This window comes from Dromaius novaehollandiae, chromosome 33 (genome assembly GCF_036370855.1).
Source record: "Dromaius novaehollandiae isolate bDroNov1 chromosome 33, bDroNov1.hap1, whole genome shotgun sequence".
NCBI lineage: Eukaryota > Metazoa > Chordata > Aves > Casuariiformes > Dromaiidae > Dromaius > Dromaius novaehollandiae.
Genome location: NC_088127.1, coordinates 1,523,376 through 1,537,351, shown reverse-complemented (window position 1 = coordinate 1,537,351; position 13,976 = coordinate 1,523,376). Strand labels below are relative to the sequence as shown.

The 13,976-nt window shown below is 70.8% G+C and overlaps 3 protein-coding genes across 4 annotated transcripts; 2 read left to right on the top strand and 1 right to left on the bottom strand.

Annotated features, from left to right (window-relative positions):
• Nucleotides 1-135: 135 nt before the first annotated feature.
• On the top strand, nt 136-3,129 carry RDH8 (retinol dehydrogenase 8). Of its 2 annotated transcripts, none has more exons than XM_064499286.1 (6): nt 136-1,378; nt 1,764-1,925; nt 1,997-2,176; nt 2,247-2,340; nt 2,421-2,604; nt 2,734-3,129. In XM_064499286.1, exons 1-6 carry the CDS (start codon nt 1,273-1,275, stop codon nt 2,908-2,910), a joined length of 903 nt encoding a protein of 300 aa, XP_064355356.1. In that variant the 5' UTR covers nt 136-1,272; the 3' UTR covers nt 2,911-3,129. The 2 variants fall into 2 exon arrangements, with proteins under 2 accessions (XP_064355356.1, XP_064355355.1); XM_064499285.1 differs by having other exon boundaries at nt 142-1,378; nt 2,686-3,129.
• An 818-nt stretch (nt 3,130-3,947) lies between these two features.
• Nucleotides 3,948-10,309, top strand: P2RY11 (purinergic receptor P2Y11). The gene is made up of 13 exons (XM_064499216.1): nt 3,948-4,070; nt 4,705-4,875; nt 5,039-5,140; nt 5,434-5,484; nt 5,599-5,769; nt 5,865-5,941; nt 6,365-6,472; nt 6,551-6,674; nt 6,860-6,938; nt 7,042-7,171; nt 7,236-7,393; nt 7,592-7,959; nt 8,835-10,309. The coding sequence occupies exons 1-13, from the start codon at nt 4,053-4,055 to the stop codon at nt 10,137-10,139; spliced, it is 2,862 nt and encodes a 953-aa protein (XP_064355286.1). The 5' UTR covers nt 3,948-4,052; the 3' UTR covers nt 10,140-10,309.
• A 369-nt stretch (nt 10,310-10,678) lies between these two features.
• Nucleotides 10,679-13,945, bottom strand: EIF3G (eukaryotic translation initiation factor 3 subunit G). The gene is made up of 11 exons (XM_064499284.1): nt 13,801-13,945; nt 13,544-13,593; nt 12,982-13,074; nt 12,817-12,905; nt 12,498-12,557; nt 12,100-12,204; nt 11,801-11,990; nt 11,444-11,551; nt 11,118-11,254; nt 10,923-11,029; nt 10,679-10,767 (listed from the first exon to the last, which is right to left on the bottom strand). The coding sequence occupies exons 1-11, from the start codon at nt 13,818-13,820 to the stop codon at nt 10,752-10,754; spliced, it is 975 nt and encodes a 324-aa protein (XP_064355354.1). The 5' UTR covers nt 13,821-13,945; the 3' UTR covers nt 10,679-10,751.
• Nucleotides 13,946-13,976: the final 31 nt, after the last annotated feature.

Below are 13,976 nucleotides of genomic sequence, written 5' to 3'. Positions count from 1 at the left end.
GCCCCCGCCTCCCGCCCGGCCCGGCCCGGCCCGGCCCTGCCTCCCGCGGCTCCCCCCGGCCCGGCCGGCCCGGCCCCCACGCGGGCCCGGCACGCGGCTGCGGGGTCTCAGGGCCCCCGCCCCGCTCCCAGCCCCACGGCGGGGCGGGTGTCCAGGTCCCCAGCCCCACGGCGGGGCGGGTGTCAGGGTGCCCGGCCCCACAGCGAGGCCAGCGGGTGTCGGGGTGCCCGTCCCCCCCATCCCACTCCGAGCCCCACAGCAAAGCCAGTGGGTGTCGGGGTGCCCGGCCCCACAGCGAGGCCCGCGGGCATCGGGACACCCGGACCCACTCCCAGCCCCACGGCGAGTCCAGGTTTTTCAGGGCACCCGGCCTCCTGCCCCACTCCCAGCTCCACGGCAAGGCTGGCGGTGTCTGGGTCCCCAGCCCCACGGCGAGGCCAGCTCTTCGGGGGCGCCTGGTCCCATGGCAAGGCTGGCTCTTTGGGACCCCATGGCCCCACAGCAAGGCCAGCTGTTTGGGGGCACCCAGCCCCACGGCAAGGCCAGCTCTTGGGGACCCCCACCCCACGCCAAGGCTGGCTGTTTGGGGACCCCCGGCCCCACGGCAGGGCCATCTCCTGGCGGTGCCCAGCCCCACGGTGAGGCCGGCTGTTGGGGGCACCCAGCCCCACACCCAGCCCCACGGCAGGGCCGTCCCCGGGGGCGCCCGGCCCCACGGCCTGCGGCGCAGCTGGCTCTGGGCTGCAGGCACCCCCGGGGCCCGGCTGGCCGGAGTCGCCCCCATTGCCTCATCGCCTGAGTCACAGCCTCTCGGCTCTGATCCACTGACCCATTTTTCCATTTCCTGGCAAATATTTACCACGGTCTCTGCAGTAACAGGCCCCCAGGCTGCAGCAGGGCCGCGGACGCCCCCGGCCCGGGGAGCTGAGCCCCTGCCCCACGGCGCAGCGGCCCAGGGCCCCCCACCTGACCCTGCAGCAGTCCTGGCCCCTCGGGCCCCCCGAGTCCCCATCACAGGCTCTGCACCGGGCTGGGGCCGCGGGAGGCCGTGGGCACCCTCCGGATGCCGCGGCCTGGCTATGGGGCTGCCTCGCCGGCCCCCAGCCCTGTGCCCCGCCGGGGGCTCCCCGAGGGCGGCCTTGCCCAGGGCAGGGGGCCGAAGCCCCCCGTCCCCGTGCCCTCCCCGGGGCCGCCCGCGGCGGCTGATCCTGCCCCCACGTGACACCGGGTCCTGATCTCATAAGAGCCTTTGGACCCGAGGCCGGCGCAGCCATGGCCAGCCCCGCGCCCCGCACCGTCCTCATCACCGGCTGCTCCTCCGGCATCGGCCTCGCCATCGCCGTGCGGCTGGCGCGCGACCCCCAGCACCGCTTCCAGGGTGAGCAGCGGGCAGGGCCCAGCCCTGCCGCCCCGGGCGCGGCGGGGGGACGGGACGGGCCCTCCGCCCCCCACCGGCACGGCGGCACGGGGACGGGAGCCCCCTGGACCGGGGCATCCTGGTCCCCACGCGCGTGCTAACAGCTCCCTGCGCACACGAGCGCGCTGCACAGCAGCTCCGTGCACACGTCCCACACGCAGCAGCGTGGCTGCGGCTCGCTGCCCCAGGGCTGCCCCGTGCGGGGGGCTTAGCCGGGGGGGATTAGCAGCCGCGTTACCCAAGCGGCTTAAGGAGCACCATGCCGGCTTGACCCTCCGACCGGGCAGCCCGGCGCGGGGGGACGGGGCAGCGGGGCCACCAGCGGTGTCCCCCCTCCCCGTCCCAGTCATCGCCACCATGCGCGACCTGCGGAAGAAGGAGAAGCTGGAGGAGGCGGCGGGGCCGGCGCTGGGCCGGACGCTGAGCATCCAGCGCCTGGACGTGTGCAGCGACAGCTCGGTGGCGGAGTGCGTGGGCAGCGTCCCCGGGGGCAGAGTGGACGTGCTGGGTGAGCGGGGCGCGGGGCGGCGGGGGCGGCGGGGGCGGCGGGGGCGGCCGGCGAGCCCCTCTCCGCCACAGTGAACAACGCCGGCGTGGGGCACGTCGGCCCCGTGGAGAGCATCAGCGTGGAGGAGATGAAGCGCCTCTTCGAGACCAACTTCTTCGGGGCCGTGCGGATGATCAAGGCCGTCCTGCCCGACATGAAGCGGCGCCGGAGCGGCCACATCGTGGTCATCAGCAGCGTGATGGGGCTGCAGGGTGAGGCGGGGGCCGCGCGGCGGGGCGGCGGGGGGGGGGCCCCCCGCGCTCAGCCCCCCTCCGCTGGCAGGGATCGTCTTCAACGACGTCTACGCCGCCTCCAAGTTCGCGGTGGAGGGCTTCTGCGAGAGCCTGGCCGTGCAGCTGCTGCAGTTCAACGTCTTGTGAGTGCACGGGGGGACGGGACGGCTCCCGCGGGGGGGACGGCCGGGGGTCCGGCCCCACGGCGCGCTGGGCCCCGCAGCGTCTCCATGGTGGAGCCGGGCCCCGTGAACACCGACTTCGAGCTGAAGCTGATGGAGGAGGTGTCGTGCCGCGAGTGCCCCGGCGCCGACGCGGCCACCGTGCAGTACTTCAAGGACGTCTACCTGCCGGCCTCGCACGAGATCTTCGCCACGCTGGGGCAGAGCCCCGAGGCGGTGGCCGAGGTGCGGCCGGGGCCGGGGAGGGGGCCGGGGAGGAGGCCGGGCGGGCGCCGGGGCCGGCGCCGACCCCCGCGGTGCCCGCAGGCCGTGGCGCGCGTCGTGGGGGCCCGGCGCCCCGCTTTCCGCACGCAGACCAACCGCCTCTACACGCCGCTGGTGGCCCTCAAGTACGCCGACCCCTCGGGGGACCTCTCCGTGCGGACCTACTACCGGCTGCTCTTCCGCCACGGCACCCTGCTCCGGCTCAGCCTGGGCGCGCTGCGCTGCCTCACCTGCGCCTGCTGCCGCCGCAGGGTCACCCCGGCGTGACCGCGGCCCCCGCGCCGCCACCGCCACCGCCACCGCCACCCCCACGGCCACCGCCACGGCCCCGCCGCCGCACCCCGACCCCCCGAGCCCTGGGGGCCCCCGCGGCAGGGAGCTCGCCCCGGTGGGATGGGGGCACCGTGGGGCAGGGCCCCCCCGGCCCCAGAGGGGTTGGGGGGGATTTTAGGGAGCCGCAGGGGGTGTTTGGGGGGGCCCTGGGGAGGTTTGGGGAACGGGGGGGGACTTGGAGAGGCCTGGGGGGCTTTGGGGAACCAAGGGGCTTTATGGAACTGGGGGGCTTTGGGGAACCGGGGGGCTTTGGGGAACCGGTGGGGGGAGGTTGGGGAGCCCTGGGGGGGGTTAGGGAACTGGGAGGGGCCTAAGGGAACCTGGAATGGCTTTAAGGAACCTTGGGGGGGGGGGGCTTTAGGGAACCAGGGAGGCTTTGGGAAACCGGGGAGATTTGGGGAACCGGGAGGGGCTTTGGGAAACTGGGGAGATTTGGGGAACTGGGGGGGCCTTAGGGAATCTGCAGGGGATTTTGGGAATGAGGGAGCTTTAGGGAAGTGGTGGGACTTTGGAGAATTGGGGGGGCTCTGGGGAATCTGGATGCTTCGGGGCACTGGGTGGGGCTTTGGGGAACCGGGGAGGCTTCAGGGAACCTGGAGGGGACGTAGGGAACCGGGGAGGGGGGGGCTTAGGGAATCAAGGGGAGGCTTTGGGGAACCAGGTGGAGATTTAAGGAACCTGGGAGGATTTAGGGAACCTGGGATGGCTTTAAGGAACCGGGGAGATTTGGGGAACTGGGAGGATTTAGGGAACCTGGAGGGGCTTTAGGCACCCGGGGGGGCTCCGGGGGGGCTGCGTGACTCGCTCCCCAGTGCCGACTCGGCGGTGGCAGCAATAAAGACGCGCTTGGCCGCAGCTCGGCGACGTCTCCTGGCCGGGGGGTGTGGGGGGGGCGGCGGCGGGGCCACGTCGCCATGGCAACGGGCGGGGCGGAACGCGGCGGGGTGGCCCCGAGCGCGCCGGGCGACGGACCGGCCGGAAGTGCTCGGCCGGAAGTGCCCGGAGCGCGCGGGCGGCGGCGCCGGCGGAAGTGCCGCCGTCCTGCATGGTGGCGGGGGGAAGCGCTCGGCGCAGGCATGGGGCGGGCGAGCAAGGTGCGGCCGGGGGCCCGGGGGGATCGCGGGGACCCGGGAGGGATCGGAGTGACCGGGAGACGCGGCTGTCCCCGGCGGTCCCGGAGATCCGAGCCCTGCCCGGGGCAGGGACAGTTCAGGCGGGATCCGGGGGGCGGCCGCGCCCTCCCTGCGGGCAGCGGGGGCCGGGGGGCCTGGCCGGGCCGGGCAGCGGCGGGGGGAGCAGGGTATCGGACCGGCCCTGGAGCGAGACCGCGGCCCGGTCACCCCGGGGGAGCGGGAGGGGCTGGGAGGGGTGCGGCTGTGGCGGGAGGCAGCGGGAGGGTCCCCCTCGGGGGGTAGGAGCGGATCGGGGGGGCTGTCTGGGGGTCTGGGCTCCCCCCGGGGGGCAGGAGATGATCAGGGGGACCTGTCTGGGGGTCTGGGCTCCCCCCGAGGGACAGGAGCTGATGGGGGGGGATGTCTGGGGGTCTGGGCTCCCCCCGGGGGGCAGGAGAGCACTGGGGGGGCCGGGCTGTCCCAGGGTCCCCTGGGGGGGGCAGGAGAGGATGGGGGGGGGGCTGCCCCGGAGAGGGACGCTGCCCTGGCGCAGCAGCGCGTGGGGACGCGGCAGGGTCCTGCAGCCCCCCCGCCCTGACCCCCACTGCGGCCGCAGACCAAGAACCAGAAGAAGGAGCGGGCGGCTGCCCTGCACAACGCGCAGCAGGAGTTCAGCACCGTCCCCCACTCCTTTGTCTTCCACCGCGGGCGCGTGGGCAAGAACGTGCGGCAGCTCGTCCTGGACGTGCGGAAGGTGATGGAGCCCTACACTGCGCGGGCGCTCAAGGTGAGCTCAGCCTGCCTCGCGCCCCACCGGGCCTGGCTCCCCCGCCTCTCCCCGGGCTCCTGGCGTGGCCAAGGGCCGAGGGGCCTCAGGGGCAGCCACCCCGCGCTGCGGGCCCCGGCCGGTGGGTGGAGGACGACGGTCTCGATCTCGTCGTGTGACGCAGGTCCGGAAGAAGAACTCGCTGAAGGACTTTGTGGCGGTGGCCGGGCCCCTGGGGGTGACGCATTTCCTGGTCTTCAGCAAATCGTCCTCAAGCATCAACTTTGTGAGTAGCAGGTGCCGCTGCACGTGTGCCTGCGCAGGCACTGCTGACGCTGCGGTGGGCCCTGCTAACGCCTCTCCCGTCCTGGGGCCGGCTGAGCGGGAGGCGCCGGAGCCCTTTTGGGGATCCCTCCCCTCTCCCGGAGCAGATGCAGATGATGACAAAACTCCGCTGAGTTTCTGCGGTGATTTAGTTCAAAGTAAACGCACTGATGCATCTGCGGCAGCGTCAGGGCAGCGGGGAGGGCTGGCAGCGGCTTTCCCCGGCACTGAGCGCCTGCTCCTTTCCCCCTGCAGAAGCTCTTTCGCCTCCCCGGCGGCCCGACGCTGACTTTCAAGGTCACGCAGGTGGGTGCCCAGAGGAGCCGGGGCCGTTCACCTTCCCGCTGGCTGGGACGGAGCCCCCTCCCCTTTCCCTGCCCCCGTGGGCAGCGACCGCTCACGGCCGCCCCTGCTCCCCAGTACGCGCTCATCAAGGACGTGGTCTCCTCGCTGAAGCGGCACCGCATGCACGAGCAGCAATTCACCCACCACCCGCTCCTGGTGCTCAGCAACTTCGGCCTCCAGCAGATCCACATCAAGCTCATGGCGAGCATGTTCCAGAACATGTTCCCCTCCATCAACGTCCACAAGGTAAAGAGGCAGCGCGACATCCCCCCGGCAGCGGCGTGGCGGCGGCGCGGTTCTGAGCTGCCGCCTCTCCTCCTCCTCTCCCCTCCCCTCCGCAGGTCAACCTCAACAACATCAAGAGGTGTTTGCTCATCAGCTATGATGCGGAGACGCAGCTCCTGGACTTCCGGCACTAGTGAGTGCTGCGCTAGCCCCCAGCACCCCGCGCGTCCGAGCCCCAGGGCCAGAATTGCTCCCTGTGGGTTCCCATGATGAGGATACGGCTGCTGATGTCCCCGTGATATCGCAGAAGTAAACGCTCTGAGGCATCCGGCTGCTCTTTGCTACCGCTTCCTTCCTCAGCGACTCTTGGCCTCTTGGCAGCAGGCAGCACGCAGGTGGTTTCCCCTCTGCGGTGCCCAGCGCCCCTGCAGCACCCCACGGTCGCCCCCAGGCTCTGGGGACGGCACCGGCACCTTTTTTTGGGTTGCATCACAGTGGTTTGTTCCCGAGCCGCTCTGGGTAGCCTCTGACCCGTTGGCATCCTGCCCTCGCAGCCTGCGGCGCGCGGGATCCGCGTGGCGCCGTGACCCTGACCGCTTCCTCCTCGCCCTCGCAGCAGCGTGAAGGTCGTGCCTGTCGGCGTGAGCAAAGGCCTCAAGAAGCTGCTGCAGGAGAAGTTTCCCAACATGAGCCGCCTGGAAGACATCAGCGAGCTGCTGGTCAAGTGAGCACGGGCGCCGGCTCCCCAGCGGGGGCGGGAGGGGCGGCCTGGCCGTCGCACCATGCTTTGTTCTCCCGGCAGAGACATAAACCTGTCCGAGAGCGAGGCCGAGCAAGACGGGACCCACAACATCCTGGAGCTGCCGCAGGCGTACGCGGGCCGCGGGAACATGAAGGCGCAGCAGAGCGCCGTGCGCCTCACTGAGGTCTGGGGAGACGAGGGGCTGGCGGGGGCAGCGCTCGTCCCCCCGGGGGTGACGACACGGAGACCTTGACTTACCCGTGATCGTCCAAGTAAATGTTCTGACCCGGGGGGACGCCGCAGCTGCGCTGGGAGCCGCGAGGGCTCCAGGCTGGACCTGATGGGACTCCCCACGCCTCCTTCCCGCAGATCGGGCCCCGCATGACCCTGCAGCTTGTCAAGGTGGAGGAGGGCCTGGCTCAGGGCAATGTGCTCTACCACAGCTTCAGTAAGCACCGCCAGCCCCCGCCGCAGCCCAGGGCTCTCACACTGCGCTGGCAGCCTGCCGGCGCAGCGGCTGCGGCTCCGTCTCAGTGCCGTTCCCTCCGCAGTTCACAAGACGGAGGCAGAGGTCCAGGAGATCCTGGCTCGGAAGGAGGCGAAGCTGCAGCTGAAGGCGGAGCGGCGCCAGAAGCAGGAGGCGGACGTGGAGCGCAAGCGGCAGCAGCGCGAGGCCCACAGGTGACGGCGGGGCAGGGCGGCGGGGCGCGGCGCACCGGGCCAAGGCTGACGGCAGGCGTTGCAGGAAGAAGAGCCTGGCGGGGATCCGGAGGAGACGGAGGCAGGATGGCGACAGCGATGCCGAGGACCCCGGGGCGCCGGAGCAGCAGGATCCGGCTGAGCAGTCAGACGAGAGCGACGCGGAGTATTACCGGCAGGAGGTCGGCGAGGAGCCGGACGAAGGTGAGTTCCGCAGGGGAAGGGGTTGAGCCTCCCGCGTCCCCTCCTCGCTCCGGGGATCCGCTGATGATGCAAAAACCCTGAGTTCTCCGTGATCTCGGTTCAAAGTAAACGCACTGACACCTCCCCCCGGTGCACGGGGCAGCTCCACTGCTGCTCCCTCCCGACTGCACCTCTGAGCCTCTCCCTTCTCCTCCCAAGATCTGTTCCCCAAGCGCACCAAGAGGAAGCGAGCACCCTCGGGCCCTGCCCCACCGAGGAAGCGACAGCGTCCCGGCCAGCCGGAGAAGCCCAGTGCCGCCGCCGGCCCTCGCCCCACAGCGCCCACCCACCGGGCCAAGCGTGGGAAGCCGCAGCCGCGCGCGGGAGGTCCCCGGCAGACGGACTCGCGGCCCCGCAGCAGGACGGGGCAGCCGCAAGGAGCATCCGGGCGAAAGCCAAGACGAGGACTGGGGCGTCCAGGCCGTGAGGGTGAACGTAAAGGCCCCAAACTCGCCCCCTCTAGGCTGAAGGGGCGAGGGAAGCTGCTGGCAAAGGGGAAGGCTGGGCATGCCAGTAAGGGGAAGCGCTGAGGTGCCAGCCTGCTGCTGCGTGCACGGACTAAGAGGGAATGGGTAGCTGCCTCCCGACGGCTCTGTTCCTCCTCTTGCGCAATACAGTGCTCCAAACGACTGCGTGTGGCTCTGCTGGGCTCTGGGCAGGGGGAGCGGAAATGCCGCGTTGCTGTCTGGGCTGCAGCAGGTCCCCTCGCCACCCTGGGCTTCCTGCTGCTGCAGAGCTGCCCGTTTCACTGTGCTCCGAGCGTTTCGTGACTGAAGCACTGCTCTCCCTGCCACAGGGCCCTGATTTAATTGCCCGGAGCGTATCTCTGGCTCCCTCCCCCAGGCCGAGCGCCCAGCCCTGCCCTGGCAGGAAGGGGGGGGGGGGGGGGCGGGCACCTCCTTCCCCCTGGGCACGCCGGGGGCAGCTGCAGGGCTCCCTGCGGCGCTGCCCTGCAGAAGAGGAAGTGCCCGGCCCCGCCGGGACACCCAAGCCTGCCGCCCCTGGGGAGGCCAGGCGAGAAGGGCCCCGGCGGCCGCAGGGCTTCGTTGAGAGGCTGAGACCTGTAGCGCAGGACCCTGCTCCCACCCTGTGCTGCCCCCAGCGTGGGGCAGGATGTGACCTTGCGCCTTACCCTGCTGAGAAGGGAGGGACTGAAGCTGCCAAGGGGAGGAGACAAGCGAGCACCGGGGCTCAGCGCGGGAGCAACGGCACAGGAACGGACCCCGCAGTGCAGGCAGGACGGGGTGAGCGGCGGCGCAGGAACGGGTGGGGGGTGGAGGCCAGGCTGCAGCACAGTGGGGCTGGGGACTGCTGGAGCACTGGGCTCTGCCCCACCGCCAGGAGCGGCCAGGCAGCACTGCTGGCCCTGGGGGCTGCTGCTGGGGCAGCTCCTCTCTGATCCCCCCCCCCCCACCGTGGGAGCAGGGCCCGCAGGGCTGCAGGGCCTCAGTCTGGGCGCGAGGCAGGTGCTCGACAACCCGCATTGGCAGCCCTGCTTCACTGCTCGCCTCAACCTCGCACCACGCTCCCCCCAGCTGCGCTCGGCCTCCGCTTCGGCTCAGGTCGGTTTGGCAGCTGTGCTGCATACAGCCAAACCTCGCCTGCGCACCCGCCACCTTCTCGCACTTCTTCTCATGCTGCTCTTTCTTTGTGCGCGTTAACGCTGCCACCACGCAGCCCCCACTGGGGTCGGCAGGGCCTGACCCACCCGCTCCCTCCCGCAGCCGGCGAGGCGGCACTGCACGGCCCCCAGATGAACACCTCGGGCAGCCACTGCAGCAACTTCAGCAGGTTCCAGGAGGATCTGTGGCCCGTGCTGGCGCTGCAGTTCCCGACGGCGCTCTTCGGCAACACCGTCGCCGTCTACCGCTTCGTGGTGCACGAGCGCTTCTGGCACTCGGGCATCATCTACTCCTTCCACCTGGCCGTCAGCGGCATGCTCTACTCGCTCTCGCTGCCCCTTCTGGCGGCATACTACTACCCGCCCAAGCACTGGCGCTACGGGGTGGTCCTCTGCAAGATGGAGCGCTTCCTCTTCAACTGGAACCTCTACGGCAGCATCTTCTTCGTCACCTGCATCAGCCTCAACCGGTACCTGGGCATCGTCTACCCGCTGCGGGTGCACGGGCGGCTGCAGCCGCACCACGCCAAGGCGCTGAGCGCGGCCGTCTGGGTGCTGGCCGGGGCGCTCGCGGCCCCCACGCTCGTCTTCTCCGAGCTGCGGGGCAACGGGGGCAACACGGAGTGCCTGGGCAGCGCCTCCCCGGAGCGGCTGCCCCACTTCTACCCCTACAGCCTGCTGCTGGCCGCGCTGGGCTGCGGGCTGCCCTTCCTGCTCACCGCCTCCTGCTACGCCGCCATCGTCCGTGCCGTCTTCCGCAACCCCAACATCGGCCGCCTGGAGAAGCGCAAGGTGGGGCTGCTGGTGGGGGCGGGGGTGGCCCTCTACGCGCTCTCCTACCTGCCCTACCACGTCTTCCGCAACGTCAACCTGGGCCGCCGCCTGCCGCGCCGCGGCCCCGAGGACTGCTCCGTCTCCCAGGCGATCCACGCCGCGGCCCAGGTCTGCAAGATCCTCGTCAACTTCAACATCTGCGTGCACCCGCTGCTCTACGCGGCCCTGGCCGACAGCATGCGCAGCTGCTGCGGCGCCGGCCCCGCGAACGCGGAGCGGCCGGAGCACGTGGAGCTCCGGCAAGGAGCCTAGGAGCCCGGAGGGAGGCCCGGAGACACGGCACGGCCCCAGGGCGGACAGGGCTGGGCTCGGCCCCGGCCTGGGGGCACAAGCTTCCCTCCCGGAGAGGGCAGCAGGGCTCCCGCGCAGGGAGAGGATAAGCCTGATGTGGAAGGGCTGGAATTAAAGCTTGTACCACCGTGGCCTCGTGTCGCTTCCTGACAGACCTCACCTCTCGGTCTAGCTGAAACCCCGGGCGCCGCGAGCCCGCTGCCCCCAGGAAGCAGGGGGAGCGGCTGCGCTCCGCCCTGCCCCGCGCTGCCAGCCCCAGCGCAGCAGCAGGACGTGCACCACGTGCACCACGTGCCTCTGAGCAAGACGCGGCCGAGGCAGCAGTGAGTCACGCGAGCAGCTCCCGGGAGGCGTCTGAGGCAGAGCCCGGCCTGGTCCGGCAGTCGGACGCAACCCTGGGTGTCCTGCGTGCGAGCACGGAGCCCACGGGGCTCGCGGGGGGACAGGGCTGCTCCCAGCCTGGCAGAGGTGCTCGCGGCGAGGCACGACACAGCGACACGTTTGTGCATACCAGACCACGCCTTTATTTAGGGACACCGATCGCTCTGGACGGGAGGTGGCAGCGCAGTGGGTTCAGTTGGTGGAAGGCCTGTAGGGGAGGCAGAGACCGCAGTCAGAACTGGGGCAGCCCCCCGCGGACCCCCCCGCCCCGCGTCAGCGGAGCCGGGTGCACATGTGGGCCCCCCCGCAGCGGGGAGGGGCTGCGGGCTGCCCCCCTCCCTCCAACCCGCCCCGCGCGCTTACTTGGCCCATTCCACGTTGAGGATCAGATGGTCGTAGCCAAACCCGGACACCCCGGCGATAGCGCGGGCCGCGTCCTCCCGGCGGTGGAAGCTGATGAAGGCAAAACCCTGCGCGGGACGGAAGCGAGGTGAGGGGCGGCGGGGCGTCTCCCCCCGCCCTCGCCAGGGCCGGGGAAATCCCTCCCTGCCCTCTCACCTTGGACTGCCCGGTGGTCTTGTCCTTGGCTAAGTAGATCCTGGAAATGGAGCCGAAGGGGCGGAACAGCTCCTGCAGGTCGGTCTCACGCGTGTCCTCGGACAGGTTGGTGACACGGATGGTGGCATTGTCATCAGCTGGGGCGGAAGGACGGGCAGGTCAGGGCCGCCGGGAGGACCAGGGCCACGCGCAGGGCTCCAAACCCCTCGCCGCCCCCAAGCAGCGCAGCCTCATGCGCGGGGCACATCTGAGAACGGCGGAGCCAGGACAGGAGCGGGGAGTCTGAGCGCGCGGACGGTCCACCCCCGCCCCGGGATGACGCTTACCCCTGCGGTTGGGCTGCATGGACTCCCCACGGCGGCTGGCTCCGTCCCGCAGGCTGGGCGGGACGTACTTGCCCGTCTTGCTCTGCTGGGCCTGCACCGGCTCCGGTTCTGAGCGCGGAAAAAGCGACGTTAGAGCGATGCCCTCCTCCTTCCCGGGGCACCGCGACACCACGGTGAGGCACAGAGGGGCCGGAGCCAGCCTCTAACTCCAGCTCCAGAAACCAAATCCCCAGGGAAAGGACGAATCCAGCTGACGCAAACAGATACAACGCTACGCAGCGGCCGCTGTCAGCCAAGCCAGGCCGTCACGGGACACGGGAGGGGAGCGCTGCCCCGCAGGGTAAAGGGATACGGTACCTCCCGGCAGCTTCTCCTTCTCGCCCGTGGACAGCCCCAGCTGCTCAGCCAGCTCCTTCTGCATCGGCCCCAGCGTGTCCTTGTAGGGGCAGCGCGTGGTCCAGTGGTCGCCCTTGCAGATACGGCACGACACGATCTTCTGCCCCTTCAGCTTGTTCATGGGGTCCTCCTCCTCCTGGCAGTTCAGGTCCTGGGCACGGAAAGACTCCTCAGCATCGCGGAGCCGGAACATCCCCCCGCGCCCGCACCGGCCGCCAAGGGCTCCCCGCGTCCGCTGGCTCCCGCCCCTCCGGACTCACCTCCTTGCTGGTGATGAAGGTCATAAAGACGTCGTCGCTCACCGTGGTGGTGGCCACGTTAGGACCGGGGGCGTCAAACTCAGAGTTGCCAAACTTCTTCCAGTTCTAGGGAGAACCAGCGGCTGCTCAGGAAGGGGAAGGTTGCGAGGGAGAGACCCACCCGCGTGACGCGCTCCCGAGTGCTGTAGGACGCCTGGGACCAGCGCAGCCCCGCTAGTGCTGAACACAGAGCGGAACCGCAAACAGGAAGGAAAGTGACCCCCGGCGACGGATGATTTGGGGAGACCGCAAAGAGTTTGAGGAGAAGGGCTGGGAGGGCGGAGAACGAGCAGTTTTTCTACCTTTCTTTCTCCCTACAAGCGGAGCTGTCCCTCCGACCCCGCACGGAGCGCACTCACCTTCCTGCGGGCCACCGCCTTGGAGGCCTTCCTGGTTTCAATCCGGAAGGTGCGGATGATCTGCAGGGTACAACAGAGCCCGTCACCGCAGGAGGGACGGCCCACGCGCGGCAGACACACTCCAGGCCCAAACCGGAGCAGCCCGAGGCAGAGCCGAACCCCGGACTGATGAAACGCCCTCAGCGCGGCCCCCCAGGATCAGCCCAGCCCTCGGGAACGCTGCGCACCCAGCTGCGCTGGCAGGACCAAACCCCGAGCCGGGGCGCAGCGGGGAGCAGCTGGAGACAGCCCCAACCGCCGCCTGGGCCGCAGTGCTCACCTTCACCTTGCGCCCATCCTCCTCCTCCCGATACTCTGTGATGGTCTTGATGTTGCCATTGATGAGCTCCTTCGGGGAGGGCAGCGGACCTGCGGGAGGGAGGCGGTGAGCCGGACGACGCGAGCAGCTGCCGGAACGGCCCCGGGCACCGCGGGCGGCTCTCACCTCCTTTCAGCAGCTCGGCCTCGGCGCTCAGGCTGCCGCCCAGCACCCCGCTCAGCGGGATGTCCTTCAGCAGCTCGCTGGTGATGCATTTGTCTGCGAGAAGAGAAGTGGGGGCTCGCCGTCGGCACGGCCCCGGGGCAGGCGCTCCCCGCTCCCACCCCTATTCCCTTCTGTGGGCGACGCGCAGCCAGCGAGGGCCTCCCCGCTACCGGGGCGCCAGGAGACCGCTCCGTTCTCCGCACTTGGCGGGACAACTATATTCTGGGGTAGGAACTATCGGTCACTCCAACCCCCGCAGTTTCCTCGAACCCTTGATAGAGACAGGAGACCTGGAGAGGAGCCCTGTCCCTGTCCTAGGCCGGGTATAATCTTCTTTCACGGATCAGCCATAGAGAAGACAGATTTGGGTCTGCTTTGAGCCTTGAATGTAAGGGGACCGTTTTAGGAGAAAAAGCGGCTCCTCCGGGGTCTGGGAGTGGAGCGAGTCCCGGGTAACGAGCCGGGAAAAGGAGGGGCGACGGGGGCAGAGCAGGAACCTCCGCACGCAGCCGGCGCCACTTACCGTCGTCGCCGCCCTCCTCTTCCACCTGGTCGGCCCAGCTGGGCTTGGAGCTGCGGAAACGCCAGAGCCTGAGACCGGCCCCGCCGCCGGGGACGCGGCACCCCCCTCCCCGAACCCGCCCCGTCCCGCCGGGCCCAGCCCCGGCCCTCCCCGGGAGCCCCGCCGTGTCCCGGCCCCGCTCCCGCCTCACCCCCCCGGGGCTGGGCCCCGCTGCCGGCCGGGCCCCACCCCACCCCCAGTCCCCGCCGCCGCCTCACTCGTAGTCGCCCGTCGGCATCGCGCTCCCGTCGCCCTCACGCGCACCGACCGGAAGGACGCGCCGGAACTTCCGGCGTCGCCGCTGGCGGAAGCGCGGCCGGCCCGGAAGGGGCGGGGCAGCGCGCGACGCGCGCGGGCTGCCGGGAGCGGTTGCTCGGGACAACCAACTCCCCCG